Genomic DNA, 22,979 nt, shown 5'->3' with positions numbered 1-22,979 from the left:
ATACATATATAGTCATATAGATTATGTTTCACAACTGCTGATATAAAAGCAACTATATTAATATCACATATTAAACCATTTTCTTTGACCTAATGGTTCATTTTTTCCTGTGATTTTAAACGCAATTAAACATCTTGTAGACTCCTGAAAGTATGGCGAGCCCTGGGTACTGTGCCTACTGTACCTCTTTGGGAAGGGCAGCTGTGGACATGGCTTGAACTAAATGAGCTACCTCTGAGAAGGAGCATTGCACAGGGGTTCCATGCGAGGGCTTTGTAATAAGGAATGCTAACTTCATGGTAAATAAGTATTCAAATGTGAAAATAAGAGAATGGCAACTATGTGTAAGTGGTAAGTAGGGCATCTTTGAATATTTTCCAGTTAGAGAAAACCACATACATGTTGTTAATTGGTTTGTGGCTAATTCTTTTATCACACGTATTGAGACCACAAGTCAAAATGGAAATGTATTCTCAAACCGACATTAACCATAGCTACTAGGTAATTTAATTCTTCTTTTAAAGTCTACCCCTCATATCAGCACCTAGACCACAAAGCACTATATTAGATGAAGAATCTAATTGTAATGACTGACTATATACTTTAGGACAATTTTTGCATACAACTGTATGTTACAAAGTTTTTTAAATTTCTTACTTCTATTTCTTTTTTTCTTGTGCTAATTAATACATAACAGATTATTTGTTGAAGGGAGTCAGCATGATTTATATTTTTCTGAAGTTTCCATTCCACCTAATCCTAGTTATAGTTAATAGATTTTTAATAAACACTGCTGATTTGTGGTGATAATGGTGAACAGTATTTTTTAATTTAATCATTCATTCAACAAATATTTATTTAACACCCACTATATTCCAAGCACTACTTTAGACACTGGGGCTACCACAGTGAACAAAACATGTAAAGTCCCAGCCTTTGTGGAGCACACATTCTGGTGGAAACAAATACATATATAATATGTCTTGTGGTGATAAACATTCAGAAGAGAAAAGAAAGGGGTTAGGAAATGCTAGGAGTAGGTGTGGGGGTATTTTTTTTTTTTTTTTAGGGAGATTGGGAAGACCTATCTGAGCATCTGAGAAGGTAACACTAGAGCAGTAAAGAATCGGGTCTTGTGGCTCTTTGGAGGAAGAGCATTCTAGGTGATATGCAAAGGCCCTGAGGCAGGACCTTGCCTGTCCTGTTCAAGAACAGTAAGGAGGTCATTGAGGCTTGGTAGACTGAGGGATGGAAAGGGATGAGATGATATCAGAGAGTCCTAGAGGAGGGGGAGATTTAGAAGGCATTGTAAGGTCACATAAGGCCGTGGAAGGGTTCTGCCTTTGATCTCTGAGTGAAATGGGAGATTTTGAGCAGAGGAGTGACATCTGATGTGCATGTGAAAAGGATTACTCTGCCTACTTGTGAATAATAGACTGTAGCAGGGCAAAGGTGAAGGCTAGAGCACCAGTTTACTAACGCAGGTGAGAGATGATATGTCTTGGACCAGGCAGTGAGAAGTCAGTTTTTTAAAGACAGATCCAATAGATTTTGCTGATCAGTTGAATGGGGGGCGTGTTAGAGAGGAATCCAGGAGGACTCCAATGATTTTAACCTGAATACTGCAAAGGATGGTGTTACCACTTACTGAGATAGGGAATGCGAGTCTGGGGAAAGGAAACTGGGTATTTGGTTTTGAAAGTGTTAGTTTGAAAATACCTTTTGGACATCTAAGAGGAAATATTGAGTAAGATGTTAGATAAATGATGGCTGCATTTCAGGAGAGATACCTGGACTGGAGATATAGATTAGGGAGTTTTACACCATAAATTTGGATGAGATCTTTTAGGTAATGAGTGTAGATAGAGATAATAAGAGGTCCTAGGATAGAGCTCTGGGTCACCATTACTTTACTGGAATAAAGGGGAATTGGCAAAAGAGACTGAGAAAAAGCATCCAGGAAGGTAGGAGGAGAACCAAAAGGGAGTGCTGTCCTGGAAGCCAAATGAAGGAAGTAAAAAGCTAAGTTAAATGCTCCTGAGAGTAAATCCTCTTATAAGGAGGGTGGGGACTGAGAATAAACCGTTGCATCTGGCAATGGGGAAGTCATTAGTGACACTGTTAAGACCTGGAGGTGGAGGGCAAAAACTTGACTAGATTAAAGAGACGATGAAAAGAGAGGAAGTAGAGGCAGAAAGTACAAACAACTCTTTTGAGGAGTTTGCCATAGAAGGAGCAGAGAAATAGATTAGTGGAAGGCAAGGACCAAGGGAGGGTTGTATTTTCAAGAGAGCAGATACTACAGCACCTTTGAAAGCTGATGAGGAGATCCAGTAAAGATAGAAAAGGTGATGATACAGAAGAAAGAGAGGAGTATTGTTGGAGCAATGTCCTCTAGTAGGCAGGCAGGGTAAGATCTAGTACACAGTGGAGAGCTGGCATCAGGGCAATGGTAGTTCATCCACAGTACTAGAAGGGAAGACCAAGTATGTGGGTACAGATGTCAGTGTGTCAGCAGATGAGGGAGGCTGTGGTATTTCTCATTACTCCTATTTTCTCAATGAAATAGAAAGCAGGTCATCAATAGAGTGAAGAAGGGGAGAAGATGTTGGAGACCAGAGATGAGAGAAAGAGTAATGAAATAATTACCTGGTTAGTGGGGGAGTGACTTGGCCAGTGAAGTGCAGTAGGACTACTGGGTGGCTACCTGGGTCCAGCTGAGGTGAGTGGTCGTGAATATAAAGTAATATCAGTCAGTAAGTTTGTGTTTGTCCCCAGCCACAATTAGCTCTCCAAGCACTGGTGCAGAATCAGTGAGGAGATGGATTTTAACATATGAACTGGTTATTGAACTCAGTAGAAATATAACATCACAGCCTCAAATATATATGGAGTTATATCTAAGAACTCTGGTTATAATGAATATGCATATGGAGAGGAAGATGCGGCAAAAACAAGCAGGCCTTGTGAAATGGAAGAGTAGGCAATTGTTTTTAGGGGTCTCATTAAAACTAAAAGACCCTATTGGTCTTTTATAGTACCTGAAAATTCTACCATTGGTGCTGTTCTAAACAGTTTATAAACTTGTCGTGCACAGACATGTTGTGTATTTTAAAAAATTTTCTAGCATTTAACATAGTTCCAAGAAGACATGAAATACTAAATAAGTATTTGTTAAATTGACTTGAATAAAATAGAATGAAGGGCCATCATGTACTTATTTTCATTCAACAAGTTATTTATTGAGTAGAAGGTACTGTGCCAGACATTGCAAGAGTATCCAAGATAAAGAAAGAATATATTTACATAAAGCTGTTGAGCGTAATGGGACAACAGTAAGTAGATATTTATTAGCAGAGATTCATTTTTTTTTTCTATCACCACCCACTGGTACATAGCAAAATACAAAGGGGTTGAGGAGTGTATGTGAATGGACATGCAGCTCTGCTGGTGGGATCACCACAAAGGTTCTGGGGAGAAAGAAGACTCTTGAAGCAACACAGACACAATTCCTCTACTTTACAACTTCAATCCAACACCAGACGGAGGCCCTGATGGCCCCTATGCTGCCATAGAAGGAATGCCATCAACTGCCACTGTGGAAACAAGTGGGTGGGCTGAGGTGAAATGCCTCTCTATATATGTGATTTTACTGGAAAACAGAACCACATGAGTTGGAAGTGAAACTTTGCAAATGCTGATCTCTACCTATCTGCCCAAGTGGAAAATACCCTGAGAACCCAGGATCTAGAAAAGCCTTTTAAAATCTGATACCACTTCAACCACAAAATTCATTATAACTCACCTTTTTCCTAGGGGGAAAGGCCTTCTTAACCATAAGTTAGAAAAATGGATTTCTCTAATTTTTCTCAACTCGTGGGTGCATTTTTAATTAATTATAAGACAAACAGATGTTTATTTTCTTTTCCAATTTGTCTGTGCTTATAGGAGCTCATTCTTTGAATTTGCTAGAGGAGAACATTGTTTTTATGGTAACCCTTCACATCTTTTATGATAACATATGATAAAGTTTTTAAAAATTCCATTAATCTGGACTCAATCAAGTCAGAATTTGGGTTAGGTTTGCCTGAGTTTGGCTATAATTTGCTCTTGGTTTCAGAAAAGACAGTAAAAAAAGTTTTTTAATATATAGGACCTTGTAGTATTATTAGTTAACTAGATTGTGAAGGGAGGATGCAGGAAATGTTTATTTCTAGTTATCAGAATAATCACTCAACGAGTGTTTATTGAGCGCTTACTATGCGCCAGGCCTCATCCTGGGCTCAAGCAATATAGCAATGAACAAAACAAACAAAAATTCTTGCCCACATTGGGTTTACATTTCTAGTTTGAATAAATGAGTGACTTTACTACTGACATATGTACAACAGCTAGAAAATTAGTCTTACTTATTAGAGCACATTTAACAATCTTTCTAGATAGTCATCTGTCCAAAATTACTGTTACTTGAAAATAACGTAAATAAAGTTACTGTTTATAATATCCTGTAAGTGATCATTTTTTATGGCTTTACATTAATCTTGTCTCCCAAATCAGTCAGGTTTTGATTTTGGAACAAATCAAACAAGTCTAGAGAGCCAGCCTTGAGTTTCACCCTGATGTTCTAATATTCTAACATCGCCTTTTTGTCAGTTTCTAAGCATTTCCAATTTGTGAGCCCTTTCTTAGAATTTGCTTTCTTGTAAGTTTTATAACACTCAGTATGGTATTACTTATACTCATTTCTCAGGAGGCTGAGGCTTAGCAAAGCTAAACAAATTTACCAAGATCCCTCAGCTAGCAATTGTGGCAGATACTATTAGATGACAGTACTGAACTCCACCCATAACACCCCTCTCTGAGGTTCCCATCCTGACAGAGTAGACATGTAACTCAATTCTGGCCAATGAGATGCAAGTGGAAGTCCATGGGAGAATGTCCTTTTCCCTTCACCTATTTCCTTCCTGAAACTTGGATGAGAAGCCTGGATGTGTAGCATCTGAGGATTAAGGCCAACACACTAAAGGCTGCAGAGGAGAAAAGTGGAAAGAGCCTGGTTCCTTGGGGTATCACTGAAGTAACATGCTAGCTCCGTACTACCTACCACTATAGCCTTGTCTGTTTAAGTCACTGCACTTGGGTTTTCAGATATTTGTACCATAAAAGACATCTAACTGATAAGTCTCAGAACTGGAATTCAAACATAAAACTCTAAAGCCTGCGTTCTTTCCAATGGATATTTCTGACAGTTTGCTCTTTAATAAATCTATTCTTAAGACTTTCAAAGTGACTTTTTGGGTACTGAGAACAATTTCAGTACTCATAACTACTGCAAGTATTCCTCACTTGATAAAGAAGATGTGTCCCTCAAAAACCATGTGTAAATAATTTAGACAGATATAATTGTTAATGCATTAATGGCTTTTAAAAGAGATATGTAATAATCATAAAATATTAGGAGAACATTTTTATGATACTAAATAGGAAATTAGGGGTAGCCAACAGGTAGCCAACAGGCACATGAAAAAATGCTCAACATTGCTAATCATTAGAGAAATGCAAATCAAAACGAGAGGGGCCCTGGTGGTCCAGTTGTTAGGACTATGCGCTCTCATTGCCGAGGGCCTGGGTTCAATCCCTGGTCGGGGAACTGAGATCCCACAAGACGTGCGGCATGGCCAAAACAAAACAGAACAAAACAATGAGATACCACCTCACACCTGTCAGAATGGTTATTATCAAAACGTCTACAAATAACAAATGTTGGCAAGGATGTGGAGAAAAGGAAACCCTAGTACACTGTTGATGGGATTGAAAATTGGTGCAGCCACTATGGAGAACAGTATGGAGGTTCCTCAAAAAACTAAAAATAGAACTACCATATGATCCAGCAATTCCACTGCTGAGTATATATCAGAAGAAAATGAAAACACTAATTCAAAAAGAGACATGCATCCCAATGTTCATAACAGCATTATTTACAATAGCCAAGATATGGAAGCAACCTAAGTATCCATCAACGGATGAATGGACAAAGAAGATGTGGTATATATATATACAATGGAATATCACTCAGACACAAAAAAGAATGAAACTATGCCATTTGTAACAACATGGATGGACCTAGAGAGTATTATGCTTAGTGAAATAAGTCAGACAGAGAAAGACAAATACTCTGTTATCACTTATATGTGGAATCTAAAAAATAAAACAAACGTATGTAACAAAACAGAAACAGACTCACGGATACAGAAAACAAACTAGTGGTTACTAGTTGGGGGGGGGGGCAAGATAGGGGTATGAGATTAGGAGATACAAACTATTATTTATAAAATAAATAAGCAACAAAAATATATTGTACAGCACTGGGAAGCACAGCCATTATTTTGCAATAACTTTAAAGGGAATATGACCTATAAAAATATTGAATCATTATGCTGTACACCTGAAACCAGCATAATATTGTAAATCAACTATAATTCAATTAAAAGAAGCAGTATGGCAGTTCCTCAAAAGTTTAAACTGAGTTACCATATGACCTAGCAATTCTATTCCTAAGTACCAATATATGCTCAAGAGAAATGAAAACATATGTCTATCCATAATCTTATACATGAATGTTAGTAGAGCATTATTCATAGTAGCCCCAAAAATGGAAACAACCCAAATGTCCATCAACTAATGAATGGATAAATGTGATATATTCATATAATAATGGAACATTATTCAGCCATAAAAAGGAATGAAGTACTGATACATGCTACACCATGGATGAACCTTGAAAACCTTACACTAAGTGAAAGAAGCTAGTCATGAAATACCACAAATTATATGATTCCTTTTATATAAAATGTCCAGAGTAGGCAAATGCACAGAGGACGCCTAGGGCTGGGAGGGTTGAGGGGAGATGGGGAGTAACTGCTAATGGAGATGGGGTTTCTTTCTGGCATGAAGAAAATGTGCTAATATTGTGGTGATGGTTGCACAACTCTTTGAATATACTAAAATCATTGAATTGTACACTTTAAATTGTATGGTATGTGAATTATACTCAATAAAGCTGTTATATTAAAAGAAAAAGAATTAAGCAACTAATCAAGATCAGTGGGTCCATGAGATAGTAGAAGTTCCAGGAGATAGCAAAGCCTAGGCATTCTCTGTCAATCTGGCACTATCTAACTTTTCTTTGAGCTTAAACTGTGGTGTTTGCTCCCATACTGCCTTCATTTTCACATTCCTAAAGTTGCCTTTGCAATGAGATTCTTGTCCTCATGGACTCTTTTCATCTCGAAGGGGCAAGGAGGATTGGTTAAGTCTTGGACACCTGTTAGAATCCTGGCTCCCTTATGTCTAAGGGGAAGTAACATAAGCTCTGTATAGGGGACAATTCTAATAGTTACTGCGCAAGGTTAAGCTGAGGATTGAAGATGTAAGGCACGTGAAGTACGGAGCGCAGTGCTTAGTATATTATATATTTGGCAACACAACCCATCACTGATCTCAGTGTTTCCATCATCCCTTTGCTACCTGACCATACCTCTACTTAGTGAAAGATGTGAGCTTCTTGCCCATGACATGTAGCCAGTAAGCCCAGGCTTAGCAATGTATTCATAAAATCTGTCTAGTTTTTATACCCAAAATGTCTTGAACATAGAGGTGTTACTTTTTATGTTTCACTTAATCAAAGTTATTCTGAGTACCTAACAGATGGAGAGAGAGAGCAAGATTGGAAGGTTATTCTTTCCCATAATGGTGAGACCTGGATAGCATCTCTCAAATATGCCCTGTGATCTGGGTTCCCACACCACTTCAGCAGAAAAGACTAAACTAGGAAGAAAGCAGTCAGGCCACCCCAGATTCAAATCCCACCTCTCCCTCTCATAGCTGCGTGGCCCTGGATGCATCACCTAACCTAGCTAGGCCTCAGTCACCTGTCTACAAAAATCGGAAAAACAATCATATGTACCACACAAGGTTGTATAAGGGATGAAATGAGGTAGCACACATAAAGCTTTTGGCCCAGTGCTTAGCAAACAGTGGGAATCCAATAAATAATTTTTTTTTTAAGTATAAAAGAAAAAGTAGTTTGTGAAATTTTGAGCTAGAAAAAATGTGTACTTCAAATACAGTTGACCCTTGAACAACATGGGTTTGAACTGCTCAGGTCCACTTATAGGTGGATTATTTTCAATAAATATATTGGAAAAATTTTAGGAGATTTGCGACAATTTGAAAAAACTCACAGATGAACTGCATAGCCTAGAGATATCAAAAAATTAAGAAAAACTTAGGTATGCCATAAATGCATAAAATATTTGTAGATGCTAGTAGATACTAGTCTATCCTTACATAGGCATAAAGTGAGTGATATTTAATATAAAATTAATAATGTGTTAGTTTTGTTACTGTTCTATAACTTTGCTTTCAAAGAATTACATTATCATACAGTATGCCTGTTTTTCCTAATCAGAGAAACTGCATATCGTCCTATCATCACAGGTCAGTGGTTTTTAAAAATATGTAACAAAGTTTCCAATGCTGTATTATGAATATGACTGCAATATTGTATGCCATAAAAATTTTATAATGATTCATTCATTAGTGTATAGGCTAGGCTACTATGAAGCAATCATATCAGTTATACTAGGCTATTATAAAGCAATCATATTGCTGCTTCTTCCCTATCAATGCATGAATTGTGACACCTGTAAATAAACATGAATTTCTTTTTCACATGATCTTTTCATTTTTGATGTCGGTACTAAGAGATGATTAATCTTGTAAACAGACAACATTAACTTACAGTATCAAGAAATACAGTACAATATTATAAATGTATTTTCTCTTCCTTACGATTTTCTTAATAACATATTCTTTTCTCTAGCTTACTTTATTGTAAGAATACAGTATATAATACATATAACATATAAAATATGTCAGTCAACTGTTTATGTTATCAGTAAGGTTTCTGGTCAACAGTAGACTATTAGTAGCTAAGTTTTGGGAGAGTCAAAAGTTACACGAAGGGATCAGCACCCCAACCCCTGCATTTTTCGAGGATCAATTGTACAAAACTAAAGGCATTCTTTAAAAAAAAAATAAACGAAACAAAACAAGGATAGGGTGACCAAGGTAGCCCAGTTTGCCCACAATTTTTTCCCCCAAATTAATGGTATTATTTCCATCTTTAACACTAGCAAAGGAGTCCAACACAGACTGACATACATGGATATAGTTTAGATGTAACAGTGAAACATTTTTTTTTTAAGGTATAGAAGAGAGTTTTATTCAAGCCAAACTGAGGACTATAGCCCAGGAGACAGCCTCTCAGTAGCTCTGAGGAACTGCTCTAACAGTGAAACATTTGAACTATGTACATTCAGGAAGGAAAAGATTTTTTTCACATCAACCTTTTCCTATTTTGCAGTTTCTGAATAGCAGAAACTAAAGATACATTTCTCCCAATTTAATTTAGTATGAAGTAATATAACTTTTATGATCAATTATTTGTCTTTAAGCATAAAACTTAAGAGATTTTGGCTGCATGGTTGTCTGGCTCCTGAAGTCTGGTTATTGTTAGAACGTAACAAAAGAGCGTTTCCACAAAGCCCTCCTCAACTCCAATTAGAAAATTATTACTTTCATTCAATTATTACTTTCAGTTTTAAAAGTGAAAGTCCTGTGTCCTGATAGCTCCCTTAGTCTCAGGCAAACCAGGGAAGATGGTCAGACTACACAGACACCAAATTTAAGATTTGGGGGTCATTATTAATAACTAATAGCTTCCATGAATGTAGTGCTGACTATGGACCTGGCACTGTAATACACACTTAAAAAACCAAATTCCACTTAAATAATTAGAATTACCCTGTGCATTAGGTTTTATTTTTAAACCCATTTTAAAGATAAAGAAATGGCAATTTGGAGAGATTAAGTTGCCTAAACCCTAGAAGGAGGATAGAGCTGGGATTTGAGCAAAGATCCTTTTAAAACTGTGCTGTGCTGTATCCCATTAGGCCTTTGCCCCCAATTACCTCCAATGAGTAAAAAGAGTAGGAAGATTATGGAACACATTGTCCCACAGAGTGAAAATATTAATGGCCTGAAAAGGGTTTTGGTAGCTTCCTTGATCATAATTAGGGAGTTGGTGATAAAAAGGATGCATTTAATATTTAAAGTTGATTTCTTGGATCTCTGCTGGAGGCACAGCATGGGCTGGACTGGAGTGGAATTGCTCAAGTTAGACTGTTAGGAGGGAACCTACCTCTGCACGTACACCACATACTTGGTGTCTATGTAGGTGGGCTTCCCAGGGTTCCAGGTACAAGTCATGTTGCCTGAATATTCATAAATGACACAGGTTACTTTGTCAGGGACATCTGGTGGATCTGCAACAAAATATATCACTTAGGAGTGTAGAAACATAAAGTTTTTTATAGTTAGTTGATAAACTTTCCATTTTATTTGGAAAACCAGGCCACTTGGTACACAGCACCTCCCCCATTCCATCCCTACCAGCTCACCTTGCAACCCACTTTGCCCTCAAACATTGCTGCTTTCCTCCATATACTTTACTATATTCTCCCCTCCTTTGGGGATACTAAGGTGATCAAGTTCCTCCCATCCAAAAAAAAAATTCCTCTCCAAATTGTCTCCCCTCAGCTGCCAACGTATCTTTCTCCTTTTCATAATAGCTTTGTTTTTTTAAGTCCATTATACTGGTCTTTTTCCTCAATTCCCATTTACTCTTGAACCCCAAACAATCAAGATTCAGACCCTCAATTCCACCAGAACCACTGTTGTTAAGGTCATTGTGACTTTCTAATCCACGAATTCCATGATTTCTGTGAAGTCATCATTAAGCTTGACCTCTGCAGCATTTGCTATTTTGGTCACTCCCACCTTGAAACCTCTCTGGCTCTTGTGAAAGGGTTCTCCATGGTGTTTTTCTTCTACTCTGGCAACTATCTACTTCTCCAGCACCTATTCCACTACCCACTTTAAAAGTCAGGTGTTCATACATACAATGGAGTATTACTGAGCCTTTAAAAGAAAGGGAATTCTGACATGCTACAACATGGATGAACCTTGAGGACATTATGCTAAATAAAATAAGCCAGACATGGAAGTACAAACACTATATGATTCCACTTATAGGAGGTATCTAGAACAGTCAAACACACAGAGACTGAAAGTAGAATGATGGTGGCTGGGGAGATGGGGGATATGGGGAGTTGTTGTTTAATGGGTACAGAGTTTTGGGTTTGCAAGATGAAAAAAGTTCTGGAAATGGATGGTAGTGATGGTTACACAGTGATGTGAATGTACAATATGCTTAATGCCACAGAACTGTGCACTTAAGAATAGTAAAAATGGTACATTTTACTACAATAAAAAAAGATTAAAAATTTTTGGCATTCACAGAATTCTATTTCTAGTTTCTCTCTCTTTTACCCTTCTCCCATGCCCTCAACTCTTTCTCCGAGTGGCCCTATTATGGGGAATATTGTTAGTTTTTGTCTGCTACCATCTTTCCCTTTGAGAATTGACATCTCCCTCACTCCCAACCTCATCCCCACTCCACCCCTATGCCAAGGGCTGTCAATCACACAGAAGTGTACCCTTGACCTAGGCTAACTAATCAGAGTATTTCCCTTGGGAATGAACACATGACTCAAGATGACCAATCAGAGTTATCCAAGGATCTTCTTCTGGAGCCATTGTAAAAGAGGTGCTTCTCCCCCGCTGAAACTGCTATCTCTGAGTAACATGTGAGCTGTGAGTTGTTGATGGCCATCTTGCTGTCATAGTGAAACAGTCTATTTAAGAATGAAGCCAACACAGGGGAAAACAAAACCCAAGAAATGAGAAAAGGTGAGAGAGTTCTAATGACATTGTTTGAGCCTTTGGAGCTTCTGAAGCCTGTGAAACCCCAGCAACTATAGAACTGCATCTGGAATTTCAGATGCATCATCCAATAATAAATTACCAAGAATCAAGATAAAAAAGAAGTATGGAAATACTGAGTGTTTACCATATGCTCACTTTTCAGGTGTGGCTCTCTCAGCTTGTGCCTACATTTGCAATACTGCCTGGGAAACTTGACGACTCAAAAAATGACAAGAGGGATTTCCCTGGTGGTCCAGTGGTTAAGACTCCACACTTCCACTTCAGGGGGCGCAGGTTCGATCCCTGCTCGGGGAACTAAGATCCCACATGCCTCGCTGTGTGCCCAAAAAAAAAGGAAAAAAAAAAAAAAGAAAATGATAATTCTTTCCCATTAAAAAAAAGAAAGAATGGGGGCTCAGAAAGAATAAAATACAGACATTTATGCACCTGAAGTTATACCCAAAGCTTTATCTTAAATACAAATATGTTCTTGCACTTCACCTGTAAATCATCTACCAAGAATACTACTTATAAAAGAAGAAATAAATATATGAAAAATTTATCCTCATTGCAAATTAAACCAATAATAGATGTCATTTAGATCTATCAAATTGACAAGGATTTTGAAAAATGTTAATCCACATTATTGGAATGAACTCAGGGAAATCCTCTTAACACACTGCTGGTGGGAATGCAAATTGATACAACCTTCATGGAGAGCACTTTACATATCACAATCTTTAAAAGTGGGAGTAATATCTTGCGACCCGGCAATTTTAAATCTAGGAATGCAAGCTTATTGAAATGTTCATAGATATACAAAAATATTTGGCTAAAAAGGGTTTGCCTCTTAAAGTGTTGTTCCTAATAATGGAAGAATTGGAGATCACCTTAACACCCCAAAATACACTCCTAAAATGCATCCAAAAACAAAGTTGTAGAAGACAGTTTAAGTATATGGCCTTTGGAAGGCACTAGAAATATGTTTAATTAAGTAAGTAAGGTCTGGCCATATGATAAAGTGAAAAAAATAGTATAGTATAGTGGTCTCATTTGAGAGACTAACAGAGAGATAGAGAGGGGGAGAGAGAAAAAGACTGAAACTTGAAAGACATATTCCAAATTATTAAAGAGGGATTCTGTTAGTAGTGAGATTATGGGATTATAGAAATGATGGGTATTTTTTGTTGGTCCAAAATTTTAAAAACTTTCTACATGAATGCAATTTGATTTTACAATTAAAAAACGTATTTTCGGGCTTCCCTGGTGGCGCAGTGGTTGAGAATCTGCCTGCCAATGCAGGGGACATGGATTCGATCCCTGGTCTGGGAAGATCCCACATGCCGCGGAGCAACTAGATCCGTGAGCCACAACTACTGAGCCTGCGCGCCTGGAGCCTGTGCTCCGCAACAAGAGAGGCCACGACAGTGAGAGGCCCGCGCACCGCGATGAAGAGTGGCCCCCACTCGCCGCAACTAGAGAAAGCCCTCGCACAGAAACGAAGACCCAACACAGCCAAAAATAATAAATAAATAAATGATTTTAAAAAAAAACAAAAAACGTATTTTCGAGGAGATATGGGGATATATGTATATGTATAGCTGAGTTACTTTGTTATAAAACAGAAACTAACACACCATTGTAAAGCAATTATACTCTGATAAAGATGTTAAAAAAAATAAAAATAAAACTGTAACTTGGCCTTCTCAAAAAAAAACACCAAAAAACCAAAAAACCATGTTTTCAAACAGTAAGAACACACTAAAATGATTTAGAATATTTTGGTGAGTTGTAGTATCAAGTTACAATGGGGAGAAACTGGACTCCAAGTAGGATAAAAGAAATCTTTAAGTTTTCTTTGAGCCTTGAAGGAGGTAGCTGTGGAAACATAAATTTAAATCATTTTGGATATTGATTGAGTTGGGGTCCCTCAGTGATCTGTGCTGAAGTTATTTTTTCCCTCTGGTTTCAGACAGAGTATCACTGATTTGGCCATCCTAAAAGACAACTGTCAGTCTTTCGGGCTATGTTATTCTACAGCATTCTCTCTGAAGTGTCTGGTAACTAATTAACTTTGCAAAAGAGCAAATAGATTATATACACACATGCAAATATACGCACTATTTGTTAATGTGAAGCTATGTAAAGAAGGGAATGTGAATATGATTATAAGAATAAGACCGAATTGTTTTTAGATCTCATTGCCAGGTTATTCAATGTCCATGGATAAAAACCTTCTGTACAGCCAGATAGCAGAAGACACTCTGCTCTCTCCTACTAATTGCACCTCTCCCCTACCACTGGGTCCCTCACTATTCACAGACCAGGTTTCTTGTTAATTCAGAGTTTAGCCAAGTATCGTTTTCTACTGAGAGCTTCTTGAAGGCACTCTGTGATCCCCTCTTCTCTGAATTTCTATCGTTTAACACATTTTTGGTGCATACCAACCACTTAGTAAAGTTTATTTCATGACTTTATTGGCTTGATTAATAAAATGACAATGAGAAGAATTTAAAATTAAAAGAAAGTCAATACTTCTGGCAAAGATCACTCCATAATTCCTTACCTAAGGAGCGCACAGACCAGCCTATTGTGTCACTAACGAGACTTAGTAGCAATGTTAAAGATGCATATTCAGTGCCTTCTACTGGATAACACAATGACAGATAGAGATCAAAGATGGTTAAAATTTAAGTCAAAGATATTTCAACTTTTAAATAAATGATTACGTGGAAATATGACTGTTTCATGAATAGTTTAATCTGGTGTTTTTAAATGAATAAAGACATCTTATAGTATTTTATCCCGTGATTGGTGTGACTCTGATAGAATACTTTTCATAATATGCATGCATTTAATCACAGATAAGGATCTAGGAAGTCTTTAAGATTATGGCTAAAAATGAAAACTGTGATAATAATAGTTTGTATTTCACAAATTACACATTAAGGTACAGAACCTTTTTAATATGTTTAGATATCTTTTTAGGAACAGCAACGACTCGTTTACCTTCTCTTTGTCTTTTATGATTTGTCTCCAGTTTAAAAAAATACACAGTCATTTTGTTCAGAACAGTGGTGATAAGTTGACACAGTAAAGCTCACAGGATGAATATCCTGTAATCAAAGTGATCCAGTGAAAGCAATGTGATTTCTAGAATACCACAAAACCCCTCAAAAACCTTTGCTTGACCTACTTAAATAGGAAGTTCTGTTTGCTAAGAGTGCAGAGCCTGAGAACACAGGGGTTCTTGAATCCAGGGGTTTGAGTACACCCTTACATGGTAGTTACAATTTCACGCTCATAACCAGAGGTCTATGTAAGAAGTTCCAACTCACAAAGTAAATAAGTGGAAAGGGTGATCTTTCTAAGCAGCCATCAGCAAAAAGTATAAGTGCTTCTAATATGCTGTCCTAGAAGGGGAGAAAAGGCCATTCCCTGGCCCTAAACATCACCTGGTGGTTGTGTTTGAGGGCAGAGGGCCTCAGGCAACACAGGGAGAGCGGTTGGCAATAACCTGTCACCCAAACTGCAACAGAGGGAAGGAGGCGTACTTCTTTTGCCTCCTTTCTTACTCTGGCTTTAATTAAAAACTAACCTTTCCACACAACTGTGAAAGTTACTCATTTGCCCTCTAAAGAAATATTCTCTCAACACCCCACCACACCCCCAGAGAATAAATAGGAAAGTATTTAAGCATGAAGGGTTATTTCTGTTTCCTGAGGATGTGGACAAGCTAAGAAGTCCTTAGATATCAGATAAGATGTCTACTTATGGTTTCAATTCCTACAATTTAAGGCAAGTTTAGCATGTTAGTATTATCTTAAGGCATAAGTTTTTTCTTTGACTCCAAAACCTACTAATTTCCTTCCTTAGTTCACCTCTACCACTTCCCATGGCTCTTCTCTCTTGAAAATCATAGAGATCAGGAGCCCAGCAGGACGATAGCCTTACTTGAGAACAAGGAAGCCTCCTGCTTCTCAGACATCCCCTCAAGGGGCAGGTAGAGGTGGCCAGGCGGGCTTGCTCTGTCTAGCTGAGGACTGGAGATGAGGAAGAACTCAGATTTGATTCTCAAAAGTATGGAGAAAGGGAGCATGACAAAGACCCAAAGCCCTCTATCTTTCACTGAAAATGGGCCCAGATGCTGTAGGGAATGAACCTCTGGGTTAAACCTGTGCTGAACTTACTGATTTTTCCTTCGTAATAGTAGAACCAAGAATTAAATATATAATTATACAAGCCAGCCCATGTTACTATAGTAACTTAAACACCTTCAGAATACCATGAACACAAATTGAACTTACCAAATATTTAAAAAATTAACTTAATTAATTTTTTTCTTAATAATTATAATAACAAACACAATTATTCACAATTGGGGCAGTGACATTAGGAGCAGGGAATTGTATCAGAATCTCCCCATGTTTTATCAAAAGGACGCATTTAAAAGGGTTTAGGCACATTAATGTTGTAGTTTAAAGTGTATAATATGCTTTCAAATAAATTATTGAAATTTGATGCTTACGATAGCCAATATAATTAGCCTCATTTTACAGACATGAAATTGAGGCTCAGACTAGTTAAGCAACTTGCCCGAGGTCACACAGCTGGTAAGAAGTATAGCAGGGACACAAAGCTAATGTTGCAAATGTGTTTTTCCTTCCTAAATCTTAGCCTCAAAATTTTTCAATGGAATCTGCTTCAAGGTTGATATTATTGAATAGTTTGGAAAACAATGTTAAGTAAAAAACAGATGAAAAGAGCAACAGTGAAAAATCTGAGGATGCTGCCCTTCATATATGCTGTGCTTGGCCAGACTAGTGTTGAAAAATTATTTTTTGAATGCATTGGCATACAAACATTTAAAGTTTGTAGAGTTCACATTGAAAATTTACACTTCTGTCTTCTTTTGAAGTGTCCAAAGATCCAGGGATACTGGGCCCTCATAGATGCTGAAGCTGGGCAGTGGCTGAGCCCAGTAGACCATCTCTGTGCTTTCCTCTCTGCACGGATCCCACCAGCCTCCTTAACTCACACATTTCACCAACCTGGCTCCTGGAGACATTTGAATTTGCAACTCCTACATTAAACTAATAGAAGAAGTGAACTATATTAATTTGTCTCTATTTTTAGACAAGATTGGTAATTACCAGTTAATTGTTAGACTAACTTTCATTTGGATTTTGAATGCACCTCAACACTTACATCCAGAAGAAATGTCTTTTCCACATATCAGTGTCTCTTGAAAATATCCGGGACATTCAGCAGTACAGTACATAAAGGCTTGTGGCTCCAGAAAGTTGTTATACCAAAGGCGAGCCGTTGTTTTATTAATTCTTGTGATTTGAAATCTTTCTTTGATGCCATTTTTATAAAAATAAAGTTTCCTTGGTTGGCAGTTCTTAATTGCTGCTTGGCAATATATAGAGATATTCATACCCATCTTAAAAATTGTGGCTGGTTCTACCCAGATGTGTCCAGAGCAGTTTATATTTGTAATTCCTGGAAAACAAATAGATAAAATTTAAAATTCCATGTAAAGCATTAAAACCAGAGATTCAGAAGAATGTGCTATTGCTTTTAAAAATTTTTTTCGATTAATTGAATAATTTCCATTGGAAAAGAGTTTTAGGACTCAGAGTATCATTTGTTTAGTTTATCAAAGTGTGTTTTTACCATGTTCTATTGATGTTCGGCAGCATGACACAAGACTAGAGTCAGCTTTCAGCCTTTAAGTTTCTCTAGCTGTCTAAAGAGCAAATATGATTAGCTCTCCTATTTTAAAGGTGAGGACTGAGACATTGTGAGTCTACCTGATTTTTCAAAGGTAACATTAGGAATAAGAATTGGCACTGCAGAATCCAAGCCCCATTCACCAGCTACTCAGTCAATCTTTCATTCTTTGATAAAAGTTACTTTTAACAGAAAACTATGAGTTTAATGAGTAAAATCATACTCTTACTAATTGTGAAAATTTATTGCTTGACAACCACTTAAAATTCATCATTTTTAAGTTGAAAAGCAAGTTTCAAAACAACATATTTAATGGAGGCTCAATGTTAAAAATAACTCGATGAATGAATTAAAGAGAAATACGCGAAGATATTAACAATGATAATCTCTGTGTTTTAGAGTAATTTTTTATTTTTAATTGTATATTTTGTGTTTTAAAAATTACATAATAACATTATTTTTATAACCAAAAGACAATAATTTAAAGTCATTTTCATAAACTTGAATGACAATGCAATGCAATATCAATTAAATTAAATTCACATCAAGGAAAATTTATTGTAGGCTTTTTCTGGAAATACCTGTATCAGAGTATCTTAAAACCTTATCAAAATAGTGATAATTAAAGGTCAGTATTTGATTTTTAAAAGTTCTTATCTTTGGGGGCTTCCCTGGTGGCGCAGTGGTTAAAAATCTGCCTGCCAATGCAGGGGACACGGGTTCGAGGCATGGTCCGGGAAGATCCCACATGCCACGGAGCAACTAAGCCCGTGCGCCACAACTACTGAGCCTGTGCTCTAGAGCCCGAGAGCCACAACTACTGAAGCCCGCACACCTAGAGCCCGTGCTCCGCAACAAGAGAAGCCACAGCAGTGAGAAGCCCGTGCACCGCAATGAAGAGTAGCCCCCGCTCGCCGCAACTAGAGAAAGCCCACATGCAGCGATGAAGACCCAACGCAGCCAAAAATAAATAAATAAATAAAATAAATTTATTTAAAAAAAAAAGTTCTTATCTTTGGAATTCAAAGCTTAAAGAATTAACTTTTTTATAATATAAACGTAATTGAATATGGCCATTTATGTAATGAACATTTACATATAAGTTATAAATATTTAAATGTTGAAGTAATGATAAAAATAATTCCATCATTATCAATAGGGAATTGAAGGCAAAGACATGAAAAGAAGTTTTAAGAAAGCATCTGACTGCTTTAAATAAGTTCAACAATTCAAGTTCAGACAAACTGCATCTTGAGCACCTTAAAAAATATGTGAATACTTTCATGAAACCATTACAAGTAGTGTTTGAGGATACACAGAAAATATCAAAAATGTCAGAAGACTTCAGATTTGGACAAATATTCTCCTGGTTTTCAAAAGTGGAATGAAGAAGAACCCCAGAAACACTGGACCACTGAGCTTCACAACATTCAAGAATGAATTAGTAAGTTGATAATTTTTCAGTACATAGAAAAAAATCAGTAATTGGCAGGAATCAACATGGATTATATAAGAATAAGTCATATGAAAAATTGTCAATTTCTCTTTTTAATATGTTAAAATAAGTCATATAAAACATTAATTTCTTTTTTTTAGATTGGTCAGAGGAATGCTAAACATAGTATATTTTTTATTCAGCAAAGCTGTTAAAAAGGGGTAAAATATTGTTCTAGTAGAAAACGTGGAAAAGATAGTCTGGATGATATTAAAAATATTCATAGCAGATTGAACAATAATATATAAAATAATTTTTAATGGACAGCTGGTAGGTCTCTATTGCCACATGACACGGGCTTGTCTTATTTCTCTATGCTTTATATTAATCACTTGGATATATAAACAGAAGTCCTACTTATCATTTGCATATTTCCAGAAGCTGGAAAAAGTAGCTGGTGTCTTATTTTTACTAAATCTTCTTGGATAGCTATTGGTCTGACTCTGGAAGTGTCCAATATCCTGCTGGAAGGATTCTAGTTCTCGAGGTGGGACTACTTCTATATCTCTAATATAAGTGTCCCAACCTACAGAAGACAGTTTTGCTTTTGTCACTATTCTGAGTAACTTGCATGATTTGCAAAGCTTCCTTCAAGGTCTAGAACCCTGCCTTGGTGTTGCTTATCTCCTAGTAAATGAATCCCTGTCACCTGCCCAGGATGCTATGCAGAAACTCTCAAATGCTGATGGCTGCCCTGCCTGAACTTCTGATGATCTCCCTCCTGGACTCCTAAAATCTGTGTATGCCTTTGTCATAATGCCAGATGTTTATGTGAATTACAAAATAGGAATAATAATAGCACATAATACTACTGCACAAAGGAATACAAGGCTTAGCACAGCACCTGACACGCGGTAACCGTCAATAAATGGTTTGTGGAATTGAATTAAGTTGAAATGTTTGATGAGTTATCGTATAAGTTAAATTTGTTCAAAGATAGAATATGCCAACTCAAAATAATAAGCTCTTTCGTGGAAATGTTGGTATAAGAATTAGACGTCTGTCTGTTAGGATGCTTGATAAATGAATACTGCATTAGGAGGCAGGTTGGACTTTATTTCATTGCACATGATTTTATGTGCATATAATTTTTTTGAATATAATAAGTTTTTATTCTTCAGAGATCCTAGCATAATGCCATGAACATCATAAACACTCAATATTTTATCTGAATAAAAAATAGCAATAGGTACTCAAAATACTGTACCTCCATGACACCAATTGAAGAAGATGTAAAGAGCTATTGCCACGTCCCATTGAATTGTGACCTGATTCATGCCTGAAAGCAGGAAAAAGCTCTTTGTCGCCCTCTAGAAAAAATATGAAAAATGTTTAAATTGTAATATTTTAATAAAATAACAATAAAATACTAAAAGGATAACACTTTTTCTAACAGTTGTTTTTGATGAGAATCTTTAATTAGGAAGAAAAAAAGGAAGGAAAGAAGGAAGGAAGGGGGAGGTGAAGGAAACAGGGCAAAGACGAGTTACTGGAGTGTGAGGAGGTATAATACAGGTGGAGGAGTAAAGCAAAAGTATGGAATTTTATACCCTCCAAAAATCACTATGAATTACCTTAGTAGGACATTTTGACCCTTGATAAAATATAATTCCTCCTAATCTTGTCTCTCTCATCAGAAATCTCTTTCTGCTCTAACTCCTGGTGCTCAGTTCTTTTCCTGACCAGGATTACATGCCTATCAAGCTCCAGAAATATTAGTCTTTGATAAGTAAAACTCAGGAAAAGCCAAAAATGTCAGAACTTCCAGAAAAAAAAGCATTCAAAATGAAGAAAGAGAAAGTGAGACAAAGGCTTATGTGCTATCACCAGTTAAATCTACAGAAAGCCCTTTTATCTGTAGAGAGTTCAAAAGAAATACCTTATAGAAATTCCAAACAATATTGCCATTAGTTTACAACTGGAGTTACATTATTCAGTTAATCAGTTACCTACATTATTGAATAAATTATTCAATAATCAACATTATTCAGTTATTTTTATCTCTTTACTAAAATCTGAGCCTTTCATATAAAACAACAAAACTCATGACTGATCAAATAGCACAAGATATCTGATAACACTTTTAAAAACTGGGGTCCCCATGACTTCTGAATATAAGGATCCCTTTCATAATTTGTTAACAATAATAGGTCTTCACTTTATAAATAATAGGCAAAACAAGCCCTAAAATATTCCTAGTTAGGAGTTAACTACTCACTTAATAGAATATATGCAATAATATTATTCAAAGTGATGTGATAGACAATATTACAGATTCAACTTCCATCAGTAACCACTGTATGAAATACCACAAGAACCTATAAGAGAAGACAACTTGGCCCATGTATTTCCAAAAGAAAATATAGCTGTTTTTGAGTAGTTAGATGATCGTTGTCTCTTTACCTTTCAACCTGTTTGAAGCACATAATTCCACTTCAGAGCCAGGCTGTCTCCTGTGTCACATCTTCTTTCCTCACTGCCTGCCTGTCAACGATCACTTCAGGTTTTCAGTGATGAGGCAAATGGAAATGTCAGCAAAGCGCCGACCTACATTTCAGATTCTCAAAGAGGAACTCAAACCGTCCAATTCAAAATGACTGGCTCTTATGTCACTATTTGGGAAAACCCAGATAACTGAAAGTGAACTGCTTTGTCAGTGCTTTTTTCCCCTCATCTTAATTTAAAATAATCTGTCTCATCCAAGAAGTAGAACACGTATATATGCTTTATCTATCAAAATCTTTGACACCAAAGATATGATGCTTAGTTTTCATTTGCAACCAACATTGATATCCATTATAAACCCATTTCTTAAGAAAAGAAAGTTTAAATGCTACTGTTGACCATTCATTTATTTAACAAGCATTTTTGAGCATCTAATATGTGCCAGGTATTGTTCGGGGTATTAAAGATATAATGGTGATTAATCACAGAACATCTGCTTTATTGTATTGTTTACATGATAAAATTATAGATTAGTGGCTTTGAACTATTGTTCATGGTTAAGCAGGATCTTACGACCAAATAAAAAATTATCAAATTATTTGGTTGGTTTATAGGAAACATCACCAGGAGACTTCTGCGACACACCTTTTCTTGCCTCCTTATTTGTTCTACATGAATATCTTTTCACTCTATGTACTCGTTTATATTGTAAATGACAATTAATTTATTCATTTCCTCCACAGTGAATTTCTTGAAGTTAGAAACTCCATACTGTCTTTTTAATTTTTATATCTTTAGTACCTAGCACATTAGAATACTCTGGGGGAATATTTAAAACATTCCTATGCTCAAATTTATTGTACCCAATGAAATCAGAATTTCTGTGAGTGGATGTTTGTACATCGATATTTTTAAAAAGCCTCTCCTGGTAGTTATAAGGAACAGCCAGGGCTGAGGACCACTGGAATACAGGAATAAGAGTGTCTTTGACTATCAACTGGGTTTTAATCACCAGTAACAATTTTCTAAACTGTGAAGGAGAGGGTATGGGAGAACATTTCACATACCAAGAACAGAAGGTGCAAGTAAATTGTTTGGGACTGGCAGGTTGTTTCTCCAGGTTGAAGGGAAAAGGATTTGAGCTGGAAAATTAGGTCAGTGGCAGAATGTCATGGGCTTTGTATTTCTGTGTATTCCTGTCCGTCCTCCCATTCACCGAGGTGCACATCGCCACCTGGCCGTTGCTTGTCAGGCTACACAGCTGAAAAAAAACCAAGACAACAACAACAAAACCCAACTTCCTTTATCAGAAAGTGTCAGAGATAGCAAAGATTGTTAGGCAGAGAAATACATAATCAAGTTGGATTTTTAGAAAGATAATTCTAATTCCTGTGTGGAGAATTGAATGAGGGCG

General features: G+C 36.7%; 1 protein-coding gene across 1 annotated transcript in view; it reads right to left on the bottom strand.

Annotated features, from left to right (window-relative positions):
* Positions 1-20,397, bottom strand: part of IL23R (interleukin 23 receptor) — a 52,893-nt gene extending 32,496 nt beyond the window's left edge. Inside the window, exons 1-3 of the mRNA XM_059899245.1 lie at positions 20,328-20,397; positions 17,098-17,394; positions 10,265-10,388 (exon numbers count right to left, since the gene is read on the bottom strand). Of these exons, the coding sequence (XP_059755228.1) occupies positions 10,265-10,388; positions 17,098-17,394; positions 20,328-20,397 (491 nt within the window). The remainder of the gene's footprint in view (positions 1-10,264; positions 10,389-17,097; positions 17,395-20,327) is intronic.
* Between the last annotated feature and the right edge of the window lie 2,582 nt (positions 20,398-22,979).

This window comes from Balaenoptera ricei, chromosome 1, assembly GCF_028023285.1.
Source record: "Balaenoptera ricei isolate mBalRic1 chromosome 1, mBalRic1.hap2, whole genome shotgun sequence".
NCBI lineage: Eukaryota > Metazoa > Chordata > Mammalia > Artiodactyla > Balaenopteridae > Balaenoptera > Balaenoptera ricei.
This window is presented reverse-complemented; position numbering and strand designations above follow the sequence as displayed.